General features: G+C 49.0%; 1 protein-coding gene and 1 long non-coding RNA gene across 3 annotated transcripts in view; one reads left to right on the forward strand and one right to left on the reverse strand.

Annotated features, from left to right (window-relative positions):
- Positions 1-13405: 13405 nt before the first annotated feature.
- On the reverse strand, positions 13406-17469 carry LOC118145514 (uncharacterized). The gene is made up of 2 exons (XR_004730689.3): positions 16444-17469; positions 13406-14136 (listed from the first exon to the last, which is right to left on the reverse strand). It is a non-coding gene; the product is annotated as an uncharacterized LOC118145514 (long non-coding RNA).
- Positions 17470-24728: 7259 nt separating this feature from the next.
- FADS2 (fatty acid desaturase 2) overlaps positions 24729-26757 on the forward strand; it is a 39312-nt gene continuing 37283 nt past the window's right edge. Inside the window, exon 1 of one of the 2 annotated variants that reach the window (XM_078341180.1) lies at positions 24729-25046. In XM_078341180.1, coding sequence (XP_078197306.1) covers positions 24894-25046 — 153 coding nt within the window. In that variant the 5' untranslated portion in view covers positions 24729-24893. Of the gene's footprint in view, positions 25047-25909; positions 26207-26757 lie in introns of those variants that run through there. The other variant, XM_009008303.5, reaches the window with a different exon arrangement.

Here is a 26757-nt window from a genome sequence, read left to right on the forward strand (position 1 = left end):
TTTGGGAGCCTGAGGCAGGAGGATCCCTTGAGCCCAGGAGTTTGAGAGCAGCCTGGGCAACACACCAAGACCCCATCTCTAAAAAAAAAAAATGATAAAATTAGCTGGGCATGGTGGTGCACATCTGTAGTCCCAGCTACTCGAGAGGCTGAGGTGGGAGAATCACTTGAGCCCAGGAGTGCCAGGTTGTAGTGAGCTATGATTGCACCACTACACTCCAGCCTAGATGACAGAGCGAGACCCTGTCTCAAAACAAAAACAAAAAAACTCACGAAGTGTAAAGCACCATCCAAATAGCAGGAAGCCATTGCTCTCACTTCCGCATTCTGCCCGCCCCCACACCCCGACCCTGGCGCTTCTGCCAGCCTTAGTCCCTGCTGACACTCTGCACAGAGCACAAGGCAAAACTGTGAATAAGGAAAACAGTTCTCCACGGACGGCATGCAGACTCTCCAAGCGAATATGTCAAAACGAACTCTTACCTTTCTCCCTCTGCTCTCTGCCCTCTAGTCATCTCCATCTGGGGAATGGAATCTGCATCCAGCAGCTGCACAGTCAGCAACCTGGACACCCAGTCATGCAGACTCAGAGGCCAGGGTCTGCTTTGCCCTCTGTAGAGCCAGCAGGAAGTGAACTGAGCAGAGAGTCACTGATTTTCAGAGGTCTCCAAAGGCTGAAGAGTTTGCAGGGAAGGACCCCAGCGATGGAGTCTCCATTGCTGTGGTGCTTAGAGAGGAAGAATGTCAGCCAAAGGGGAGAGGAGGAGAAGGGGAGAGGCTCATTTGAGGGGAGAAGAGGAAGAGTTAGGGAGAAAGGAGGACCGTGCACTCTGAGGTCTAGGCGGGAAGGCACAAAGGAACCGGGAGAGCAGATGGGAGGTACAGCCCCACCACCGCATCCACTGGGGAACAATGGGCTGCATCCTGCAGCGAATAACTGAATAACCCTTCAGCGTTCTGCGTGAGGAGGTGACTGACCGGTTTTGGAACTGGTGGAGGAATGTGTACTTCCTCTTCTCAGGTGTGCTGATCGCCTTTGAGGACTCCCAAGCATCAAGGACCATTTGCGACAAAAGGCAACTCAACTGAAAACAGTAAAACCAGTGATGCCGATGTTCCCTTCCTGGGGGGTGCAGAGGGCTGTCCTCCATAAACTGTGGATCTGAAAAGAAAGGCACTGCCACATATGGTGCCCCTTAACATGGCCCCCCCGGCTCCACATTATCTGGCCCCTGCCGCCTCTCCAGCTCATCCAGCACGTGCTGTGGCTCCCAGCCTAGCTTCCTTCCAACTCCCAGAACTGCCCAGCTCCCTCTCCTCCAGCCATAGCAGCTCCTCCCTAGAGAGCTCTAAGCCCCTCTCTCCCACGGCAAGGTCCTTACTCGCTTGCAGGTCTCAGCCGAATAGCCTTTCCTTATCAACCTTGGATTCAATGTCCCCGCCTGGCTCCCCATTATTCTCTACTAAACCATTCCCAGTTTTTCCTTTAAAATATCAATCACAATAATTATTAATTTACTTTTATTTACTCTTGTTGGGGTGAAATTTACCTAACATGCAATTAATCATTTTAAGTATATAATTCAGTGTCACTTAGTACATTTACAATACTGTGCAACGATCACTTCTATCTATTTGCAAAACATTTCATCATCTCACAGGGAAACTCCATACCCTTAAGCAATCACTCCCCAGTGTCCACTTCCCCTGAGCCCTTGGCAGCCACCGGTTGATCTCTAAAGATTTACTTTGCTGGCCACTTTATGTAAATGGAATTAAAAAAAAAAAAAAAAAAGAGTGGTCTTTTGCATCTGGCTTCTTTTACTTAGCATAACTTTTTTTTTTTTAGATGTGAGTCTCACTCTGTGGCCCAGGCTGGAGTGCAGTGGCACGATCTTGGCTCACTGCAACCTCCACCTCTCAGGTTCAAGCAATTCTCCTGATCAGCATCCCAAGTAGCTGGGATTACAGGCCACCACACCAGGCTAATTTTTGTATTTTTAGTAGAGACAAGGTTTCTCCATGTTGGCCAGGTTGGTCTGGAACTCCTGACCTTAAGTGATCTGCCTACCTCAGCCTCTCAAAGTGCTGGGATTACAGGCGTGAGCCACCATGCCCGGCCTTTTTATTTTTTATTTTTTGAGATGGAGTCTTCCTCTGTTGCCCAGGCTGGAGTGGAATGCAGCCTCCACCTCCTGGGTTCAAGGTATTCTCCTGCCTCAGCCTCCAGACTAGCTGGGATTACAGGTGCCTACCACCATGCCCAGCTAAAATTTTTTGTTTTTGTATTTTTAGTAGAGACGGGGTTTTGCCATGTTAGTCAGGCCGGTCTTGAACACCTGACCTCAGGTGTTTCACCCACCTCAGCCTCCCAAAGTGCTGGGACTACAGGCGTGAGCCATTGCACACAGCCAGCATAATGTTTTTGAAGTTCATCCATGCAATAGCATGTATCAGTATTTCATTCCTTTTTATGACTGAAAACTATTCCATTGTATGGATAGACTACATTCTGTTATCCATTCATGGATATTTGGGTTTTGTCTTCAACTTTTGCTGCTAAGAATATTTGTGTACAAGTATTTGTTTGAATACAGGTGTATCTCGGAGATATTGCAGGTTCAGTTCCAGACCACTGCAATAAAGCTGATATCACAATAAAGTGAGTCACACAACTTTTTGTGGTTTCCTGGTGCATATACAAGTTACATTTAGTTAAGCATAGCGCCTCATGCCTGTAATCACAGTATTTTGGGAGGCTGAGGCGGGTGGATCACCTGAGGTCAGGAGTTCAAGACCAGCTTGGCCAACATGGTGAAATCCCTTCTTTACTAAAAATATTTTTTAAATTAGCCAGGCACAGTGGTGGACACCTGTAATCCCAACTACTCAGGAGGCTGAGGCAGGAGAATCGTTTGAACCCAGGAGACAGAGTTTGCAGTGAGCCAGCACAGTACCACTGCACTCCAGCCTGGGAGACAGAGCGAGACTCCATCTCCAAAAAAAAAAAAAAAAAAGAAAGAAAAGAAAAGCCATGTTTACACTATGGTGTAGTCTTTTTTTTTTTTTTTTGGAGATGGAGTTTCGCCCTTGTTACCCAGGCTGGAGTGCAATGGCACGATCTCGGCTCACCACAACCTCCGCCTCCTGGGTTCAAGCTATTCTCCTGCCTCAGCCTCCCGAGTAGCTGGGATTACAGGCACGCACCACCATGCCCAGCTAATTTTTGTATTTTTAGTAGAGACGGGGTTTCACCTCGTTGACCAGGATGGTCTCGATCTCTTGACCTCGTGATCCACCCGCCTCGGCCTCCCAAAGTGCTGGGATTACAGGCGTGAGCCACTGTGCCCGGCCTTAGTGTAGTCTGTTAAGTGTGCAGACCCATTATGTTTTTAAGGGGTACATACCTTAATTAAAAAACAGTTTATTCCTAACAAACGCTAACAAACATCTGAGCCTCTAGCGAATCCTAATCTTTTTGCTGGCAGATGGCCTTATCTCAATATAGATGGCTGCTGTAGTTCAGCTGTTTTTGCTGAAAGTTAGGGTGGCTGTGGCAAGTCCTTAAAATAAGACAGCGATGAACTTTGCTCCATCGATTGACCTTTCCTTTCACAAGAGGTTTCTCGGCAGCACGGTGCCGTTTGACGGCATTCCATCCATGCTAGAGATTCTTTCAGAACTGAAGTCGCTCCTGTCAAACCCTGCTGCTGCTTTATCAACTAAGTTTATGTCATCGATACTGTCAATCCTTTGTTGTTATTTCAACAATGTTCACAATATCTTCACCAGTAGATTTTCTCAAGAAATCACTTTCTTTGCTCATACATGAGAAGCAATAATTTGCCCGGGTGCAGTGGCTCATGCGTGTAATCCTAGCATTTTGGGAGGCCAAGGCGGGCGGATCACCTGAGGTCAGTAGTTGGAGACCAGCCTTGCCATCATGGTAAAACCCCATCTCTACTAAAAATACGAAATTAGTGGGGCATGGTGGCGCATGCCTGTAATCCCAGCTACTCAGGAGGCTAAGGCAGGAGAATCACTTGAACCCAGAAGGCAGAAGTCTTGGTGAGCGGAGATCGCGCCATTGCACTCCCACCTGGGCAACAAGAGCTAATCACCATCTAAAAAAAAAAAAGTGCAATTGCTCATCTGTTCAAGTCTCATCACAAGATTGCAGTAATTCAGTCACATCTTCAGGCTCCAGGAGTAATTCTAGTTCTCGTGCTATTTCCACCACCTCTGTGGTTACTTCCTCCACTGAAGGCTTGAACCCCACAAAGTTATCCATGAGGGTTGGAATCAACTTCTTCCTGTTGATGTAGATAGATAGGTAGACAATAGATAGAGGGATAGATGATAGATAGATAGATAGATAGATAGATAGATAGATAGAGAGATAGATAGAGAGATAGATGATAGATAGATTCAAGAGTACATGATGTCCAGGTTCGTTACATGGGTATACATTGTGTGGTGCTGAAGTTTGGGCTTTTATTGCTCAGTCACCCAAATAATCAGCATAGTATCCAAGAGACAGTTTTTCAATCCTTGTTAATGTTGATATTTGACCTCCTCCCGTGAACCAGGAATGTTCTTAATGGCATCCAGAATGGTGAATCCTTTTCAGAAGCTTTTCAATTTACATTGCCAGATCCATCAGAGGAATCATGATTATCACAGCTCTAGCCTTAAAATACATTTCTTAAATAATAAGACTTGAAAATTGAAATGACTTCTTGATTCATGGGTTGCAAAACGGATGTGGTATTAGCAGGCATGAAAACGACATTAATCTTGTGTATCTCCATCAGAGCTCCTGGGTAAACAGGTGCACTGCCAATGAACAGTAATATTTTGAAAGGAATTTTTTTTCTGAGTAGTAGTCCTCAATGGTGGACTTAATATTCAGTAAATCATACTGTAACCAGCTGTGCTGTACACCAGGATTTGTTGTTCCATTTATAAAGCACAGGCAGAGGAGATTTAGCATAATTCCTAAGGGCCACAGGATTTTTGAAATGGTAAGTGAGCACTGGCTTCAACTTAAAGTCACCAGCTGCATTAGCCCCTAACAAGAGAGTCAGCCTGTCCTTTGAAGCTTTGTGGCTGGGCATTGACTTCTCCTCTCTAGCTATGAAAGTCTTAGATGTCATCTTCTTCCAGTAGAAGGCTGTTCCATCTACACTGAAGATCTGTCATTGAGTGTAGCCACCTTCACAATTTTCTTGGCTAGATCTTCTGGATACCTTGCTGTAGCTTCCTTTTTTTTTTTTTTTTTTGCAATGAAGTCTCGCTCTGTTGCCCAAGCTGGAGTGCAGTGGTGTGATCGCAGCTCACTGCAACCTCCACCTCCCAGGTTCAAGCAATTCTCCTGCCTTGGCATCCCAAGTAGCTGGGTCTACAGGCACATGTCACCATGCCCAGCTAATTTTTGTATTTTTAGTAGAGATGGGGCTTCACTATGTTGGCCAGGCTAGTCTCGAACTCCTGGGCTCAGGCAATCTACCTGCCTTGGCCTCCCAAAGTGCTGGGATTGCAGGCATGAGCCACCGCACCTGGCTGCTGCAGCTTCTACATAAGCACCTGCTGCTTCACCTTGCACTTTTCTGTTATGGAGATGGCTTCTTTCTTTAAACCTCAAAATCCAACCTCTGCTAGCTTCAAACTTTTCTTCTGCAACTTCCTCACCTTTCTTAGCCCTCACAGAATTGAAGAGAGATAGGTGCTTGCTCTGGATCAGGCTTTGGCTTAGGTAATGTTGAGTTGGTTTCGTCTTCTATCAGACTGTCTTCACATCACCAGTGACGCAATTTCGCTTTGTCATTCGTGTGTTCACTGGAGTTGCACTTTTCCCTTCCTTCCTTCCTTCCTTCCTTCCTTCCTTCCTTCCTTCCTTCCTTCCTTCCTTCCTTCCTTCCTTCTTTCTTTCTTTCTTTCTTTCTTTCTTTCTTTCTTTCTTTCTTTCTTTCTTTCTTTCTTTCTTTCTTTCTTTCGTTCTTTCTTTCTTTCGACGGGGTTTCACCATGTTGGCCAGGCTGGTCACAAACTCCTGACCTCAGGAGATCCACCCACCTCGGCCTCCCAAAGTGCTGGAGTTACAGGCGTGAGCCACTGTGCCCGGCCTGGAGTTGCACTTTTAATTTCCTTCAAGAACTTTTCTGGCAATCATGACCTAACTGTTTGGTGCAAGAGGCCTGACCTTTGACCCATCTTGGCTTTTGGTGTGTCTTCCTCACTAAACCATTTCTAGCTTTTGATTTAAGGGGAGAGACATGTGACTCTTGCACTTGAACACTTGGAGGGTTATTGATTGGCTTAATTTTAATATTGTTGTGTCTCAGGGAATAGGTAGACCTGAGGAGAGGGAGACAGATGGGGGAACAGCTGGTCAGTGAAGCAGTCAGGACACACACAATATTTTTTTTTTTTTTTTGAGACGAGGTCTTGCTCTGTTGCCCAGGCTGGAGTGAAGTGGTGCTCACAGGTCACTGCAACCTTGACGTCTTAGGTTCAAGCAATCCTCCTGCCTCCGCCTCCCGAGTAGCTGGGACTACAGGCGTGCACCACTATGTCTGGCTAATTTGTTAATTTTTTTGTAGAGATGAAGTCTCACTATGTTGCCCAGGCTGATCTCAACTTCCAGGGCTCAAGTGAGCACACAACTTTTATCAATTAAACTTCCTGTCTTAGATGGGTACAGTTCGTGGCACCCCCCAAAACAATTACAATAGTAGCGTTAAAGATCACTGATCACAGATCACCGTAACAGAGGCGAGAATTGCCAGAATGTGACAGAGACAGGAGGTGAGCACATGCTGATGGAAAAATGGTGCCGTTAGACTTTCTCGACATGGGGTTGCCACAGACCTTCAGTTTGTAGAAACTTAATAGCTACAGAGTGCAATAACGTGAACCTTAGGAAAACAAGGAATGCCTGTACTTGTTTTCAATTTGGGAGGTATATACCCAGGAGCGAACTGGTGAGTCATATGGTACTTCTATGTTTAACTTATTTCAGAAATCATTAATGAGTTATTAATTTTTTTTAATTTCAGTAGCCTTAAGGGTATACATAGTTTTTGGTTACACAGATGAAGCGTCTATTAGTTTGTTTTCAGACTGCTATAAAGAATTGCCCGAGCCTAGGTAATTTACAAAGGAAAAAGGTTTAATTGACTCACAGTTCAGCATAGCTGGGAGGCCTCAGGAAATGTACAGTCATGGCAGAAGGTGAAGAGGAAGCAAGGCACCTTTTTTTTTGAGATAGAGTCTCTCTCTGTTGCCCAGGCTGGAGTGCAGTGGGGAGATTTCAGCTCACTTTAACCTCCACCTCCTGGGTTCATGCAGTTCTCCTGCCTCAGCCTCCTGAGTAGCTGGGACTACAGGTGTGTGCCATCGTGCCCAGCTAATTTTTGCATTTTTACAAAAAGAGATGGCATTTCACCACATTGGCCATGCTGGTCTCGAACTCCTGACCTCAAGTGATCCACCCACCTTGACTTCCCAAATTGTTGGGATTACGGGCATGAGCCACTGCACCTGGCCTGCAAGGAATCTTCTTTACAAGGTGGCAGAATGGAGAAGTGCCTTGTGAAGGGGAGAAGAGCCCCTTACAAAACCATCAGATCTTGTAAGAACTCATTCACTATCACCAGAACAGCATGGGGAAACTGCCCCCATGATTCCATTACCTTCACTTGGTCTCTCCCTGACACATGGGGATATGGGAATTATGGGGATTACAATTCAAGATGAGATTTGGGTGGGGACACAAAGCCTAACCATATCAAATTCTACAGCAATGAAGTCTGGGATGCTAGTGAACCCATCACATGAATAGTATACATTGGTTTTCATTCCTTCCCCACTTCCTCTCCCCTCTTATGAGTCTCCAATGTCTCTTGTACCATTCTGTATGCCTTTGCGTACCCATAGTTTAGCTCCATCTCATAAATGAGAACGTGTGGTATTTAGTTTTTCATTTCTGAGTTACTTTGCTTAGGATAATGGCCTCCAGTTCCAAGTTGTGCAAAATATTTTATTTTGTTCTTTTTATGGCTGCATAGTACTCACACACACACACACACACACACACCCCACATTCTCTTTATCCACTCATTGGTTGATGGGCACTTAGGTTGATTCCATATCTTTGTAATTGTGAATTGTGCTCCGATAAACATACATATGCAGGTGTCTTTTTGATATAATGACTTCTTTTCTTTTGGGTAGATACCCAATAGTGGGATTGCTGGATTGAATGGTAGATCTCTTTTCAGTTCTTTGACAAATCACCATACTGTTTTCCATAAAGGTTATAATAATTTACATTCCCACCAGAAGTGTATAAGCATTCCCTTTCCACCATATCCTTGCCAACATCTTTTTTTCTTTTTTTTTTTTGAGAAGGAGTTTTGCTCTTGTTGCCCAGGCTGGAATGCAGTGGCAAGATCTCAGCTCACTGAAACCTCTGGCTCCCAGGTTCAAGCGATTTTCCTGCCTCAGCCTCCCAAGTAGCTGGGATTACAGGTATGCCCCACCATGCTAGGCTACTTTTGTATTTTTAGTAGAGATCGTTTCACTATGTTGGTCAGGCTGGTCTCAAACTCCTGACCTCAGGTGATCCACCTGTCTCGCCCTCCCAAAGGACTGGGATTAGAGGCATGAGCCACTGCATCCAGCAATTATTTATTTATTTAGTTAGTTAGTTTTTAATAATGGCCATTCTGGCTGATGTAAGGTGATATCTCATTGTGGTTTTAATTTGCATTTCCCCAGTGATTAGTGATGTTGAGCATTTTTCACGTGTTTGACGTTTGTATATCTTCTTTTGAGAAATGTCTATTCATGTGGTTTGTCCACTTTTTAAGTGGGATTATGTGTTTACTTGCTGATTTGAGTCCTTGTAGATTCTGTATATTAGTCCTGTGTCAGATGCATAGTTTGCAAATACTTTCTCCTCTTCATTGAGTTGTCTGTTCACTCGGTTAATCATTTGTTCTGCTGTCCAGAAGCTTTTTAGTTCAATTCGGTTCCGTTTATTTATTTTTGTTTTTGTCGCATTTGCTTTTGGGGTCTTCGTCACTAATTCTTTGTCTAGGCCAATGGCCAGAAGAATTTTTCTTGGGGTTTCCTCTAGGATTTTTGTGTTTTCAGGTCTTAGATTTAAGTTTGTAATCCATCTTGAGTTAATTCTTGTATGTGTTGAGAGACAGGGATCCAGTTTCATTTTTCTACATGTGACTATCCAGTTTTCCCAGCATCATTTATTGAATAAGGTGTCCTTTCCCCAGTTTATGCTTTTGTGTACTTTGTGGAAGATAAGTTGGTTTTAAGTATTTCTGAATCCTCTATTCATTCCGTTGGTCTGTGTGTCTACTTTTAAACTAGCCTCCGTCTGTTTGGTAACTGTAGCCTTGTAGAATAATTTGAAGTCAGGCCATATGATACCTCCAAATTTGTTGTTTGCTTAGGATCGCTTTGGCTGTTCAGGCTCTGTTGTTGTTGTTGTTCTATGTGAATTTCAGGGTATTTTTTTCCCCAATTCTGTGGAAAATGAAATTGGCATTTTGATAGGAATTGCGTTGAATCTGTAGATTGCTTTTAGGCAGGATGGTCATTTACATGAAGTTGATCCCTCCAATCCAGGAACATGAAATGAAACGTTTTTCCATTTGTCATGTCACCCGTGGTTTCTTTCAGCCGTGTTTGGTGGTTCTCCTTGTAGAGCCCTTTCACCTCCTTGGTTATGTATATCCTTAGGCGTTTTTTGGTAGCTATTGTAAAAGAGATTGAGTTCCTGATTTGATTCTCAGCTTGACTGCTGTGGTCCTATAGTAGTGCACATTGATTTGTAACCCGAGACTTTGCTGATTCATTTATCAAACCAGGGAATCTTTTGGAGCAGTCTTCAGGGTTTTCTGTATACAAGATGATATCATCAGCAAACAGAGATAGTTTGACTTCTTCTTTTCCAACTTGGATGCCCTTTATTTCTTTCTCTTGCCTAATCGCTCTGGCTGGGATTTCCCATTAACTTCTTTTTAATACCTCCTTTGCTCACTAAGTGTTCAGGCCTGGACCATGCAATATGGTAGCCACTACCCTCTCGTGCTTATTTAAAATGAAATTAGTTAAAAATCAAAGTTTTAAAACCCTGTCATACTCGCGATGTTTCAAGTGCTCAGTAGCCACAGTGATTAGTGGCTACTGTATTTCTCCCTCCCAGAAAGTGCCATTGGATAGCTCTGGCCTACACTGCAAACTCTTCTTGAGCACAGAGACCAAATCTGCCCAGTTTACCACAACATACCTAGTGCCCAGCAAAGTGTCTGGTGCAAGGCATCAATGGTTTTGGAAGGAAAGAAGGAGGTATTACTTTAATTCTCATTCCTTCATTTGATCTTCTCAACAAATCTGTAAGGGAGACAGGAAAAGGATGACTTTCCCTTTTTCACAATTGAAGAGACAGGCTTAGGAAGTTAAATACCATACCCAGAATCATAGAACTAGCCGAGATCATGGGCCAAAACCCTCCACTTTCTCTACCAGTCACAGCCTCAGTTTCTCCCAAGACATTCCAGACAGAGCAGTAGGCAGGCAGAGGCTGGAAACGCTAGGGGCCGCCGACAAATGAGAGCCTGTCCATGGTAGCGTTAGGGAATTCTCAGTCAAAGGGGACTTTGAGCAGGATGGTATCTACTCTCCACTTTTTATTATTTATTTTTTTATTTTGGAGACAGAGTCTTGCTCTCTCGCCCAGGCTGGAGTGCAGTGGCATGATCTTGGCTCACTGCAACCTCCACCTCCTGGGTTCAAGCGATTCTCTTGCCTCAGCCTCCTGAGTAACTGGGACTACAGGTGACTGCCACCATGCCTCGCTAATTTTTGTATTTTTAATAGAGATGGGGTTTCGCCACAGTGGCCAGGCTGGTCTCTAACTCCTGACCTTGTGATTCGCCCGCCTCAGCCTCCCAAAGTGCTGGGATTACAGGCATCGGCCACGTCACCTGGCCTACTCTCCATTTTTTTAGGATCAAGGAAAGAGGCCAGGAGAAGTCATGTTTCCAAGGGATTAGTTAAGAGGCACAGAGGATTTGTTGGGACCAGACTTGGGAGGGGTTGGAGGGCAGGGCCATGGCTTCAGAGATGTCACTGAGAGTTTAGAGCAAAGAGAACAGTTTTGCCCTCTCTTAATGAGATCAGTCTGGTGGCATCCACAGGCTGGACCAGAGCTGACGCTGAGAGAGACACCAGTTGGAAAACAATTGTAACCTGGACCAGCATGGTAGCAGCAGGAAAGGGGAGGCAGGGTGAGTGGGAGCCAGTGAAATCTGAATAACATGAAAGAAAGAATAGTGGCTGTGGAGGTCATACTCCTTTGCTGGAGAAGGGAATGGGGACCTTGAATTTTCGTAACTTGCCATCAGGAAACATGGTAATGACGGTCAGAAAAGAATTCAGGAAACACGCTGATGTGTCCAGGAAGGATGAAGTGAGTCTTAGAGAAGATGAATGATTCACTCATAGAACGTTCGAGCAAGAAGGAACTTTGTAGGTGACATATGGTTCAACCTCTTTGTTTTATTGTTGAAGAAACTGGGGCTCAGAGAGGTGAAGGGGATGGTGAAAGGTACATCGTGTGTGAAAAATGAGACGGGCGAACTCAGGCCTCCTGGTCCAGTGAGGTTTTCATTCTGTGTCACAGAAATATCTCTGATCTCACTTCCCTGCAGTCAAGATCTCCCAGTACTCATCTGCTGGCTGATAAACAGATGTCATTTGATTTTGTTAACATTCAGTCTTTTCTAAGGAAATCTCTTCTTAATCATAGATTGTGCAGTGGATGTAACATTTAATCCAAATCTTTTATTATATATCCTTAAGACAGAAAAATAAAACCTGTTCTTTTGAAAAACTTTTAATGGCTTTTCAGTTAATACCTTTGTGGTTTTTGAGAAATGACTTATTGTCCCCAAGTCTATGTTACCTCTTATGTAAAATAGAAATAACACAACCTACTTCTCAGGTAGTGACTGATCAGTGAGATAAAATACGCAAAAGCACAGCTCTACTATACGCTGTTTCTTTGACATTCTTTCTATTTTCTTCCTCAGAGCACAGCCTGGATGATTAAGCTAACTGAATCCGGAAGATTAGAGACATGACAATTCCTTGAAAATACAAACCCACGGGTGTTACAAATAGCGCAACGAATTAGCATGGCGGAGTCAGGTGGAGAAGACATTTTTCGTGGAAATTGTGTAGAAGTCATGCCAGTTCCTTGAAAATAGAAAGTACACTAGGATAGTATCAGTGTGGCTCGCATTGCTGGCACTGCAAAAGTGGTGACTAAGCCTTCTCTTCCCCGCTGTCCAGCCTTCGGGCCATATTTCACTAGGGCAGGCAGAGGAGGAAGCACCCTTCTTACCTGCTTATAGAGCAGGTCTACCAAGGAGGCGGTAGACACTTGAAATTAACCTCAGAGTTAATTTCCAATAGGCTTTGTGGATTAGAAAAAATACATGAAGACCTCCAGGGTCCCTCGAACCTATACCTTGGAAGATATTGGGCTGTACCCTCTCTGACCTCAGCCCCCTCTTGTCACTGGCCCATGTGGATCCTTAATAGCAGTGCTGGGGTTTGGGTGTGGGTGGCAGGCCCAGTGGGAGACAGTTTTCCAGTTCCTTGACCATTCCCATGTATGTTGGCACCAGCCCGCTCCTTCCTGCAGCACGCTTGCTGCAGTTTATAAAAACGACCAATAATTATTAAATGCCTACTATGTTCTGGACTCTCTGCAAGGGGCTGAGTTATAGCAGTGAGCAAGGTGGACCGGGTCCCGGCCTCAGGAAGTTTCCAGCCTTTCCAGTGGGAAGAAAGACAATAAATCCATCAGCAAACAAACGAATGTATGAAGAGAACAAACAGAGTGGCGGGAAATGCAAAGTGGTTGGTTTTATTAAAATAAAAAATAGTTGGGGAAAACTCACCTTAGATAAGACTTTTGAGCGAGATATGAGTTGGAGGAGAGGAGGGACGTTTCAGGCAGAGGCAACCGTCAGGCAGAGGCAACCGTCTGGGCAGAGGCAACCGTCTGGGCAGAGGCAACCGTCAGGCAGAGGCAACCGTCAGGCAGAGGCAACCGTCAGGCAGAGGCAACCGTCTGGGCAGAGGCAACCGTCTGGGCAGGTCCGTGAAACTGGAAAGAACCTGACTTTTAAAAACCAGCAAGGAGGCTTGACCTGAAGCATCAGGAGTATACTCAGTACAATGGGAAAGTTTTGTTAACATTCAGTCTTTTCTAAGGAAATCTCTTCTTAATCATAGATTGTGCAGTGGATGTAACGTTTAATCCAAATCTTTTATCATATATCCTTAAGACAGAAAAATACAACCTGTTCTTTTGAAAAACTCTTAATGGCTTTTCAGTTAATACCTTTGTGGTTTTTGAGAAATGACTTATTGTCCCCAAGTCTATGTTACCTCTTATGTAAAATGGAAATAACACAACCTACTTCTCAGGTAGTGACTGATCAGTGAGATAAAATACGCAAAAGCACAGCTCTACTATACTTGGGGAACCTTAAAACACAGGTTGGGTCTTGTCATTCCCAGGACCCAACCTGTATTTTAAGGTTCCCCAAGCTGAATGCAGCAGGCTAAGAGTGGAAGCTGGAGGATTATCAAGAGGTTACAAGAGAGAGGTGGGGAGCGAAAGGAAGGTTGCTGGTGCTACGGCTGCCAGGCTCTCTTCATGGACCACTGAGACAGGGTCCAGGAAGGGAAGAGCTCCGCCTTCAGTCAGTGTGTCCAGGATAACCACAGTCTTGGAGTGCTGTCCTGGAAGCTGGCACGATCAGAGGAGGGGTTCGCTCATTAGGGCTAAACACAGTCTGCACCAGACCTCCCGGATCCTCTATTCAGCGCCTGGAGTGAACTTGCAGCTTCTTCAGATGGCTCAAAGATAACAGTAAGCTGAGGAGCAACTTGTGGACAGATCAGGACTTTGGAAGAGGCCAGCCTGGTACAGACACACAGCGGGCAGGGGAGAGACTGCAGACTCCTGTGCTGTCCCTGTTTGCAGCGGGGCAGGTGGGCGGGAAGGAGGGAGCTGGTGAGCTCACAACGGCACCTGTGAATGAATTTCAAAGAGAAGGACTTTAGACCTTCTAGATGAGCGTTTCTAAATGCTTTTTCCATTATTGTACCCCACAAGGGGCATTTAAGACATTTTCCTCAGTAATCACAACCACCCCCTTTGAAATGTTATAGCCAGAGATATGCCATATATTGGTTTACATATTGTATGCATATCTCTCTGAGTGTGTGTGTGTGTGTGTGTGTGTGTTTTGTTTTGTTTTGTTTTTGAGACGGAGTCTTGCTCTGTCACCCAGGCTAGAATGCAACATCTGCCTCCTGGGTTCAAGTGATTCTCCTGCCTCAGCCTCCTGAGTAGCTGGGATTACAAGCATGTGCCACCACATCCGCTAATTTTTGTATCTTTTGTAGAGACAAGGTTTCATCATGTTGGCCACTCTGGTCTCGAACTCCTGACCTTGTGATCCACCCGCCTTGGCCTCCCAAAGTGCTGAGATTACAGGCATGAGCCACCGCACCCAGCCTGTGTTTTATGCTGGGTGTACAATGTGCTGTTGCTAACATCACCAGCAGTCCACCTGTGCCCTACTTTGCAGATGCCAAACTGGAGACCCAGAGAGGTTTGGTCTTGGAGCAAGGTCACAGGGTGAGAGGCTTCAAGGCCTATGTTCTTTGTTCTGCACCAGAATGTAAGAAACCTCGCCTGCAGTGCCCGCACGTGAGGGAGCCAGGCTAGCCCCCTGGCGTGTACTACTTGGAGTGTGGTTCACATGTCAGCACTTTCCACAGATTGCCGGTGACCAGTTCGTGGTGAGGTAAGTGCAAGAACCGAGAGTAAGCAGTTAGAAATGTGTCTAGCTGCCTGTAATCCTGGCTACTCGGGAGGCTGAGGCAGGAGAATTGCCTGAACCCAGAAGGCAGAGGTTGCGGTGAGCCGAGATGGCGCCATTGCACTCCAGCCTGGGTAACAAGACCGAAACTTCGTCTCAAAAAAAATAAATAAATAAAATAAAGAAATGTGACTAGTGATTTCATGGTGTAATTTAATGCCTATTAGCTCTAATTTTAAAAAAAAAATCTGAGGCTGGGCACAGTGGCTCACGCCACCACTCCTAATTTTTGTATTTTTAGTAGAGACAGGGTTTCGCTATGTTGGTCAGGCTGGTCTGGAACTCCTGACCTCAGTTGATCTGCCCGCCTCGGCCTCCCAAAGTGCTGAGGTTACAGGTGTGAGTCACCGTGCCCGGCTTCCACGTGGCTTCTTGACTTCTTGACTCTTTGTGTTCCGTGCCAGGAATAGCGGTTTCCTAAGCCATCGGGGTGCACTTTGGGAGGCCAAGGCTGGTGGATCACCCGAGGTTAGGAGTTCAATATCAGCCTAGCCAACATGGTGAAACCCTGCCTCTACTAAAAATACAAAATGAGCCGGGCTTGGTGGCACATGCCTGTAATCTCAGCTACTTGGGGGGCTGAGGCAGGAGTATCGCTTAAACCTGGGAAATGGAGGTTGCAGTGAGCCGAGATTGTACCATTGCACCCCAGCCTCGGCGACAAAAGAAAAACTCTGTCTGAAAAAAATAATCTGGGTTCAGGTATTTTTTTTTCTATTTTACTTTTCTAATGATTCATTTTTGTTGTATTTTAAGGAAGTGTCCGTCTGTGACAGATTGAATTTTTTTTTTTAATAAGCTATTCCTTCCCTACTGATAGAGTTTTAAAAAGCACAGTATAGAGGTTGCAACCCTCCCGTTTCCTGCACACAGCACGGAAGGTCTTTGACCTCAGGATTAATGGAAAGAAAAATAACAAGTGTTTGTTTGGCTAAACTAACTGGCAGTCAGAGCCCAAAGGTCTCTCTAGTCCTGGGGCAGACACGGCCTCAAGGTCATCAAAGCCTGGCTCCTGTGGCTTTTTTTTTTTTTTTTTTTTGAGATGAAATCTCACTTTGCTGCCCAGGCTGGAGTGCAGGTGAAGTGGTATGATCTCACTGTACCCTCCGCCTCCCAGGTTCAGGTGATTCTCCTGCCTCAGCCTCCTGAATAGTCGGGATTACAGGTGCCTGCTGCCACACCTAGATAAATTTTGTATTTGTAGTACAGATGGGCTGGTCTGGAACTCCTGACCTCAGGTGATCTGCCCACCTCAGCCTCCCAAAGTGCTGGGATCACAGGTGTGAGCCGCCACACCCGGCCTCTGCGTGGCTTCTTGACTCCTGCTGTCCTGTCCCAGGAGCAGCGGTTTCCTGAGCCATGGGTGTGCAGACAGTGGCTCCATGTGCCTTTCACTTGGGGGCTTGTCCAATCACAGCCTTGACAGAGCAGTTGGGAACCTCTCCACCCACCTGGTAAAAATGAGAAAGCTGAGCCCCAGCAGGGTGACACCTTGCTTATTTTCCCATCTCCATGGACGAGGAGGGTGCCTGTCACAGAGGATCCACTGCAGTTCCATCAGAAGCTGAGCTCCAGTGAGCCATAGAGAATAAGGGGTTTCTCCAGGGGTCAGAACTCCTTGACGGTGGGAGATGGTTGCTTGGTCTGTGTAAGAGGTTATCTCTGCGTCTCTACTGGGCCTGAGGTTAGCTGGGCCGGCTCAGGGAGAGAGGCTGGATGTGAAGTGGGAAAGATAAAGAACAAACTGGAACGGTATTTGACTCTCACCACCTGCAGTCTCTATGATGCCAGGGCCCTGAGGGACAAACTGGGGATCTTCATTCCAGAGCCGCACACCTCGTCCAGGAGCTGGATGACCTGTGGGCCTGCAGCTGCTCCGGGTCAACACGATAAGCCAGCGTTTAGCACCAGCTTAGGGGAGGTGCTGCGTGCCTGCCCTGCACAGCCTCAGAGCACAGCAAACACGGCTGTGCTGTCCTTCCACTTCCAAATCTTGTGAACATTTCTCTCCCGCACCACTCCGCCAACCCACGACCCTCTAGGCAAAGGAATTCTGGGCCATGTAGTTCAGCTTAGGTAAGTTGACACTATAAAGCCACCACAATGCCCATTAAATGCTGAACAAATATACTAATGAATGAATGAAGTGACTTGTCCCGGGGCATGCAGTAAGCCATTGGAAGGCAAAGCTGGAATGTGATGCGGGGTGGTTGGAGGGGGCTCTTTTAACCCGAGGGCATGACTTTCCACTACACCACTGCACCACGTTTACTCCCAGAGCCTGGAAGCTCAGCCCAGCCACAGGGTCACAACGCAGGATGCATCCCCTGCTCAAGTGTGGGGCCCCTTGCTCAGACTTTCCCCAGAGCTCTCTCTGGAGCTGAATTCCACAAATGTTTAATGTGCATCCAGCACGTGGCCCACATCAAGGACTCCATGCTGATCAGACTCAGCCTCTTCTCACAGGGAACTTACCGGCTGGCTGGTGGAGGGAGATGCACACATAATTCTATGCCATATATAGAAGTGTGGCTGGGCACGGTGGCTCATACTTGTAATCCCGGCACTTTGAGAGGCTGAGGCGGGTGGATCACAAGGTCAGGAGTTCGAGACCAGCCTGACCAACATGGTGAAACTCTGTCTCTACCAAAAATACAAAAATTAGCCTGGCATGGTGGTGTGTACCTGTAATCCCAGCTGCTTAGGAGGCTGAGGCAGAAGAATTGCTTGAACCCAGGAGGGGGAGGTTGCAGTGAGCCGAGATCACACCACAGCACTCCAGCCTGGGCAACAGAATGAGACTCCATCTCAAAAAAAAAAAAAAGTGCTTTAACTTGGCCACAGTGGAGGCCAATCACCAGCTGTATCTTAAGGTGGAGTAGGAGTTGCAGGCAGCCAAGGTGGGGAAGAACACTCTGGTCAGGAGATAAGCATGGACCAAGAGCCAGGAGGACTGGCAGACCATGGCCATTCGTGGGAAACCGTGAGCCACCCTGCATGGCCGGAGGGAAGGATGACTGGAGGAAAGAAAAGAGCCAGGAAAGTGAGGTAGGTGCCAGACCACCAAGGTTCTTCAGTTCTGGGTGCAGAACTCTGGCAGGAACACGCAGATGGTTGGACCTGGGCAGTGCCTAGGGCGGGGGGGGAGAGGCAGGCAGAATACACTTTTGAGACAATTAGTGGGAGGAGTTGACTTGGCAGACCTGGGGATCTCTTTGAGGGTGTGAGAGATGTAGGTTCGACATTGAGGGCTTAGAGCAAATGGCAGAGGTGGATAAGGAGGACCCTCCCTGCGCCACACCTGGGGTCAGGGCCAGGGACAGGAGGTGAGGAAAGATGAGACCAGAAGCGTCTTTTACTCTGGGACAAACTCGGGCAGACAGGAAGCTTTTTAGTGTTTGCCAGTCTGCCGGTACCAGTCCGGACAGCATTCCCAGATGACTCAGAGACCTCCAGACTGCAGGAGGTTCCTTCTAGAAGCCAGCACTGGAGTGCACGCTGACCGCCTAAGCCTGGAGCTTGAAGCAACCTACCACCCTTGGAGAAAGCAGAATCACAGATGAGAGAGGAATTAAGAGGTTATCTACTCAAAACCATTTTATTTACAAGAAAGAAAAGAGCCAAGCAGGCAAACGAGGGCAGTGAACCTGAGCCTACCCTGTCCCCATGTGGCGACCTTCTTACCTCAGTGTGCTGTCATCTGGTTGCCCCTGCTCCACTTGGCCTTCAGATGGAGATGACATTAAGTGGTGGTGCTAGGGTAGGGTGTCCCTGCCCCCAGGGGCAAGACCCAAAGGCGAGAGATACTGCTCATTAGCACAGGGACAGGTCAACCAAATCTGATAAACCTTTGCACAGATGAAGCAATTCATGACTGCTGCATTTCAGTGATGCTTGATATATTTTATCGAAGATTTTTACGTGTTTTCGGTGAGAGGGTGGACCATCCTAGTCTTAGAAATAGGAAACCTCTCAGATTTCCCACTGTGTGACTTTGGATAAGCCAATCTCTGGGCTTTAGTTTCCTTGACTTAAGGTCAAGCCAGAGAGTTACCAGGCTGCTCTCTGCCCCAAGGTAGAGCACTCCTACCCTGTGACCTCTTGGCCCGTGCCTCCGACTGTGTATTTCTGAGGTCTCCTGCCCGGCCAGCACCTCAACCGTATTCCTCCTCTGCTTCACTGCTGCCCCGTGGCTTCCACGGGCTCTCTTGCCTTGGTAGTGCCTCCTCTGCCCCTCCCCAGCCTCTTAAAGTTGGCCATACGCCAACTTGACTCTGAAAACATCTGTCCTCTCAGAGCTGAGGTCAGGGCCTTAGTGAAATAACAGCCAAGACAAATATGCATGATAAGACCTGATCCAACACCACAAGCAAAATTGAGTATTTGAGGGTGAGGCTTACTGGGTCAAAGAGCTCCAAAGGGTCTCAGAGTCCAGATCCTGGGGGGTCCCGCTGTGATCCCCCTTTGCTGTATCTGGGTCCCCTCCTCTCACCTGAGTGTTTGCCGAGAGACACAGCATTAGGAGGCCATAATTTGCTTGAGGTAGTGTTGAGAGACCCTCTTGGGTTGAGGGTCTCAGGTCGAGAGACCCTCTCAGGGTCTTAGCAAGCTAGCATCCAGCCCCCACCTCCCAGCCTTCGATTTTTGGCACGGCTGACTCTCCCTGCTGGAGCCCAAACGTGGTGTGACCCAAAGGAGGCAACATAGCAGAAGTGGGCACTACTTGAGGAGCCTCATTTTACATCAGGGAAATTGAAGCTCTGCAAAGTTAAGTCATTGGAGTTTGACTTTTTAGGTCTGATTCCAAAGTATACTCTGTTACTTCTGGCTACTCATTTAACCCTTTGGATGCTCCGTTTCCCCATTTGTAAAAAAGCGATACATGGCCAGGTGCGGTGGCTCAAGCCTGTAATCCCAGCACTTTGGGAGGCCGAGGCAGGTGGATCACGAGGTCAAGAGATCGAGACCATCCTGGTCAATATGGTGAAACCCGATCTCTACTAAAAATTCAAAAACTTAGCTGGGCATGGTGGCTCGTGCCTGTAATCCCAGCTACTCAGGAGGCTGAGGCAGGAGAATTGCCTGAACCCAGGAGGCGGAGGTTGCGGTGAGCCGAGGTCGCGCCATTGCACTCCAGCCTGGGTAACAAGAGCGAAACTCCGTCTCAAAAAAAAAAAAAAGCGACACATACACATCCTGTTTGCCTCAAAGGGCTGCTGTGACAGTCATTTGAAATAACTGGTGGGAAAAGCACTTTTAAAATTGGTATGATGTAAGTTAAATGATACTCACACCTATCTATAGATGTGACATCCACACATATTTATGATGTTGGAGCTGGCCGCAACTTAGCATCTAATCTAACCATCTGATTTGATGGGACATGAAACTGATTTCAAAGCTGGGTGGCTACAGAGCCAGGACTAGAGTTTATGTCTTTGTATTTCTATTCCAGGGCTCTTTCCCCAAGGGGCCTTTAGGAGCCAGCAGGGAGGGGCAGAAACGGTACCGCTGCTTCCGGCTCTCCTCCAGTGCGTTTTCCTTCCTTCTCCATCCCTACTGAGTCTCTAGGCCACAAGGAACCATTGAAAATTTGGGGGCAGTGAGCTCTGGCCTCAGTAAGATAACCCAGCAGCAGTGGGTGCAACCACTGGCTGTCAGGGAGCCTCGGCCAGTGCAGGCGGCAGCGGAGGCAGAAGAAAACACCATTGGGGGTACAATCTGCTGAATATGACAGTTGTTTTTCAAGGGTGGGAGGCGGGAGATGAGAAGCAGCAAAAGACATTCTGGAATTCTGAGACCAAGTCACAGGAGGAGCAGTGGTACCAGGGATAGAAATGAAGGAGTTAAAAGGAAGGGCCGATTTTTGGAAGGGATGATGATGATGTCGGTTTGGGGCCAGAAACAGTGAGGGTTAGACCTGGATAGGTCCGAGAGCACATCTGGTGCGACCTCTCCCTTGCCCCGAGAAGGCTGTGCTGTTTTTGAGCTGCTAGCAGGAGGCTCCGTTTTGCATGTGCAAGAGCTGACTGGAAATGTACTCTGGCCCTGGGAAAGGGCTGTGGATGTCCACTTGAGCTGCATCATCCCAGATGCAGTCATCTCCCTTACGGAGAAAACACGGAGTGAGCCAAGGGCCCAGAGCATTTGGAGGGGAGGAGGCGGAGGAAAAGAAACAAGTGGAGGAGGCAGGAAGAGGGTGGTCCAGCAGCAGACTGGGGACTGTGCATTGTCAGAGAATCCGAAAGCACGGCACTTCAGGACGTCGGGTGGGTGGATGGATGCCTTGAAGAGGTCTGAGAAGGCACGGCTGGACTTGCTGGCCTTTCAGAGAGGGTTCCAGGAGGCTTGATGGGAGCAGGCCAAGAGGGCTGCTTTCAAGGTCTGGGGTTTGTGTTCCAAGACTCGATCGATGATGGGCAGATGGAAGGGCCAGACTTATCTCCATGAACGCCAATGTCTTTATCTGGAAAGACAGAGTAATAATACCTACCTTATGCCTTGTTGTGAGGATGAGGCTAAGAGGAAGAAGGATAAGAATCACCTCTGAATGCTTCCTCAGCCACAGATAGCATGCAAATGCTTTTGTCCATCATTTGAGAGTCCTTCGCACACCTAGATTGATGAGCCAATCAGAAGGATAGTTATCTTTACTGTTAGAATCAGAGAAGACTGCACTGATCTGATAAATGGTTGAGACAGAAAGTAGGCCCAGAGGCCAGGCACAGTGGCTCACACCTGTAATCCCAACACTTTGGGAGGCCAAGGTGGGAGGCTTGAGTCCAGAAGTTCAATACCGGCTTGAGCAATATAGTGAGACCCCCATCTCTACAGAAACGTAGAAAATTAGCCAGGCATGATGGCGCATGCCTGTAGTCCCAGCTACTACGGAAGCTGAGGTGGGAGAACGGCTTGAGCCTGGGAAGGGAGGCTGTAGTCAGCCATGACTGTGCTACTGCACTCACCCTGGGTGACAGCAAGATCCTGCCTTGAAAAGACGGAAGGAAGGGAAGGGAAGGGAAGGGAAGGGAAGGGAAGGGAAGGGAAGGGAAGGGAAGGGAAGGGAAGGGAAGGGGAGGGGAGGGGAGGGGAGGGGAGGGGAGGGGAGGGGAGGGGAGGGGAGGGGAGGGGAGGGGAGGGGAGGGGAGGGGGGAGGGGGGAGGGGAGGGGAAGGGAGAGAAGGGAAGGAGGGAGGGAGGAAGGAAGGAAGGAAGGGAAGGAAAGGAAAAAAAAATGGACCCAGAGAGAGAAATTTTCACAAAATTTGACAGTGAATGGACGGTGAAAAATAGGGATGATGGCTGGAGAAAGACGCAACTTAGATGTTTTAAAGATTGGTTAATAGTCCGGGCGCAGTGGCTTACGCCTATAATTCTAGCACTTTGGGAGGCCGAGGTGGGTGGATCACCTAAGGTCAGGAGGTCAAGACCAGCCTGGCCATCATGGTGAAACCCCATCTTTATTTAAAAAAAAAAAAAAATTAAAATTAAAAAGAAAAGAAAAAAAAGATGGGTTGATAAAGATTACTTATCAATCAAGGAAAGGAAGAGATGGAAGAAGCCAGGAGAGGTATTCTGTTGGTCCTTTGCCTGCCAGGTGCTCGTGTCAGTGTCACAGGCCCTCTCGTGTCCCTGCTGGCTGCTGGATGGCTGAAGAGTGCCTTTCACTTTCACTCTCCCTCTGATTAGCCAGTCTCTGCTCCTAAGACCCTGCGAGTCTTCCAGCAGACCTCAGACTCCTTGTGAGGACAAGACAGAAAGCCTCCCTCACCCACTCAGTGGGGATTGGGCTGAATGGGTGGCATGGGCTCCAGCCCTCCAGGCCCCATCTCCCAAAGCACCTCCCCACCTGGCCTAGCCTTTTACCCACTTGGCTGCCTGAAAGAGTCTGGGCTCCAAGCCACCCAGGCCGGCCTCTTTTGTCCCTGATCAAGTACAGTACAATGATCACAACAAGGTCCTGGCAAGGTCCCCAGGAAGCTGCAGTCCTTGGAGCTGTTTTTGGGGGATACTGTGGGGCAGGAGGAAGCCAGAGGAACCTCGTTCCCCCCTGAGATTACCCGTTTTCCTAAGTGACTTCGGGTTGGATGGGCACAAACCCCACTATGGGGTTTTCTCCAGGAAAACAGTCTCATCAGTCTCTCCAAGAAGAGAGAGCAAGAGACAAGACAGAAGCAGGAGTTCAAGACCAGCTTGGGCAGCATAGCAAGACAACATATGTACAAAAAATTAAAAAATTAGAGGGCAGGGAGGCACAGAGCAGTGCCTGGTGTGGGGTCAGCCCCTCAAGTTCTCTCTTAATTCAGGCCTCCACTCCCCTCTCCTCAAGCACCACCCTCATCTTTGAACTCATCGCTGTTCCCGTTTCTCCCATACATCCCAGCCCAGCCTCCGGAGTTATTTCTACATCATGGATTTGATCATAGCACACCTGCTTTACGGATGTCCAAGCCTCCATCACAGCCGAGTCCTCCATTCTCCCCCCTTACTGAGGCAGCTCAGGCTTTTCCCAGTTCAAGTCCTGTCTACTGCTGGCCTCACCAGAGTCATTCCTCAAAGTGCATTCATCCATTTGTGTCTTCAACACATGTTTTTATGTTTTTTTCAGGACCTACCCAGGCTAGTGTCATGCTGGGAGCCACTGGGGACCCTAGGCTCTGGCCAGTCCACACTTCTCAGCCACCCCACACAGGCCACCCATACATGCTGCCTTTTAGGGCCTGAACCTTCAAAGACTTCCCTCTGAGATACTCCCTGGTTCTCCCTTTCTTTTTTTGAAACGGAGTTTCACTCTTGTTACCCAGGCTGGATTGCAATGGCACGATCTCGGCTCACTGCAACCTCCACCTCCTGGGTTCAGGCAATTATCCTGCCTCAGCCGACCAAGTAGCTGGGATTACAGGCGTGCGCCACCATGCCCAGCTAATTTTTGTATTTTTAGTAGAGACAGGGTTTCACCATGTTGACCAGGATGGTCTCGATCTCTTGACCTCGTGATCCACCCGCCTCGGCCTCCCAAAGTGCTGGGATTACAGGCGTGAGCCACTGCGCCCGGCCGGTTCTCCCTTTCAGATATCACTCCCTGCTCTGAGCTCCATGCCTTTTACAAATGTTCATTAAAGGTATCCATAGGTGTGTTCATCCATTTTTGAAAAAAAATAATGCTCTTGGTTTTATCTGAGTCAATCTTTGACAGGCATCAAGGTCACCGTACTCTCCCGGGTCTTGCTTCATTCTCTCATATTGTATGGGAGGCTTTTGTTTGGGATATCTGTTTCCACTCAAAGGCAGAGAGGCCCTGCTGTCTTTATGTCTGCAGTTAGTGGAGTGAATGAAGGATGCTGAGGGCTGATACCAGCAGGGAATGCTGTGGGGGAAGTTGGGGACTGTGGGAATGTCAGGAAAGTGACCCCATCTGGCCCCCCAGTACAACCCCACCAGTTGGCCAGAGTGATCTCCCCACCACCCCTGCCTTCATGTGATGTCTGGAGGGCACGTGTTTGACCACGTCTCTTAATCTCAGGCTCTCCGTTTTCAAGTGAGATGTAATAAAACGGGTCCCATTTGCCTCCCAGCCTGTGGTGAGAATCTAGTGATTAGGATATGCTAGCTAGCACACACTGTCCTGTAAATCCCATTGAAATCCCAGGGCCCTATAACTCCTCTAATGATTCCCAAGCTCCCGCACCCCACCCGCTCTGTTCATGCTTACTTCCCACGTGTCCCATCAGCCCTCCAGATGCAGCCAGGCCTATTTCCCCAGGGCGCCGGCCACTAAGTCGCCCCATCCAGCTGGGGTCTGGGGAGCCTGCCTCGCCCCACGCCTAAAAAACCTAACCCTCCCCCTATTCCTTTGATACTGCGGTCTTTATTTCCTGGAGTCTGTACAATATTACTGCCCAATGGTGTGTCTGCTTCCACGTCTCCCATCGAGACTGAGCTTATTGAAACCAAGGCAAGGACTGCGCCAGTTCCTCGTCGCCCCCTTCCTTTCTTTTACCCTCCCTTCCCCCTCACCGCAGCCATGGCGCCCAGCCCAAGAAAGCGGAGCAGAGGTTCCACAATTCTTTTCTAAGATTGTTTGATTAGAAGGTTCAAAGCCTTCTAACCGAAGGCCGGCTCTTGTCTCCGGGGAGGTTGCAGGAGGGCGCCAGAATGTGGGTGGCGCGGACAATGTGGGATACTGGAGTCTCGACTGCCGCGCGCCAAGAAAGCCAAGCTGGTCCTGGAGTTGAATGCCTCGACCCGAAGCTCGCGTCCCCAGCCCGCCCGCCCGCTTGCTGGCACCGGGGCGACCGCGCCCGCTTTGTGTGGGCATCAGGTGCAAACCCCCAGAGCGCCGGGCGCGCGCGCACGCGCCCGGGAGCTGGCGGAGCCCAATCGCCGCCCCCACTCGGCTCTCTGGGATCTCCTCCGGCGCCCGGGGCCGGAGCGTGGGGGAGGGAGGAGGTCCGACACGTAGCCGGTCTCGCAGCAGGGCTCTACTCCACGCGGGAGGGCGGGGGAGCCGAGGACCCGCCACTCCAGCCCGCTGGCCTTCGAAAGATCCTCCTGGGCCAATGGCAGGCGGGGCGACGCGACCCGATTGGTGCAGGCGCTCTGCTGATCACTGTGGAAACCCGGGCGGCGGGGAACGCGGGAGGATGCGGAACCCGGGGCAGGGGGAGCCGGAGGGGCGGGCGGAGGAGGTGTCGAGGCCCTGAGCTCCCGGAGAGTTTTTACTGGAGGCAAAAGTCCACAGCGGGCGGGCTGAGGGAGGGGCGGAGGAAGGGGACCGCTTGGGGGCACTGGGAAGCCAGGGATCCTCCGCGGAGAAGGCAGGGACTCTCCTAGGCGCGGGCGAGGAGGCTGGGGGAGGGGGCGCGGTGGGAGGAGGAGTAGCAGAAGACAAAAGCCTAAAGCGAAGAGGGCCTGGGCTACACACACCGGCCGGGAGACAGCTGTCTGTGCAGCTAGCAGCCGGCGCTGGGAGGCCGCAGGGCGCGGAGCGTCACGATCCTCAGGCGGCATGGGGAAGGGGGGGAACCAGGGCGAGGGGGCCGCCGAGCGCGAGGCGACGATGCCCACCTTCAGCTGGGAGGAGATTCAGAAGCATAACCTGCGCACCGACAAGTGGCTGGTCATTGACCGCAAGGTTTACAACATCACCGAATGGTCCCACCGGCACCCGGGGGGCCAACGGGTCATCGGGCACTACGCTGGAGAAGATGCAACGGTAAGGGTCTGGGGGCGCCCCAGCCACCCTTCTCTGCTGAAGGCGGAGTCAGGAGCCCCGTCTCCCCAGGCGCCAAACAGACCTCCGGCGCTGAATGGAGCTTGGGACGTCCTGTAGGGAAGGAAAGTGCATCTATTGCACTGCTACCCCCGCCCCAATCCTCCTCCTCCTCCTCTAGGCCAACTGGGGTGGAGACCGGATCTGGGACCCCGGGAGGCAGCGCCGCGGTGAAGGTCCCAGCAGTGGAGAACGGGGCAGCATCTACCGCGCGCGCCGGGACCCACGCGCCCGCCCCTCCCGCGGGGTTCGCCCGGAGCCAGAGACTCCCCGAGGGGGGCGCTCCGGCTGACGGCTTTGGCGCCCCCAATGTGGAAGATGGCCGCCCCAGCGGGCAGCGGAAAGGAGCGGGAGCGCAGGCAGCCCGGTGTGGGACTCGGCGCTTGTCTCCCGCTCTCCATCCAGACTAGGTGGCGGAGAAGGAAAGCCCAGCTGGGACTCGCTCCTGCTGGAACTCTTGTCTAAGAAGGCCCGCAATGGCCGCCTGGGAAAAA

This window comes from Callithrix jacchus, chromosome 10 (assembly GCF_049354715.1).
Source record: "Callithrix jacchus isolate 240 chromosome 10, calJac240_pri, whole genome shotgun sequence".
Taxonomy (NCBI): Eukaryota; Metazoa; Chordata; class Mammalia; order Primates; family Cebidae; genus Callithrix; species Callithrix jacchus.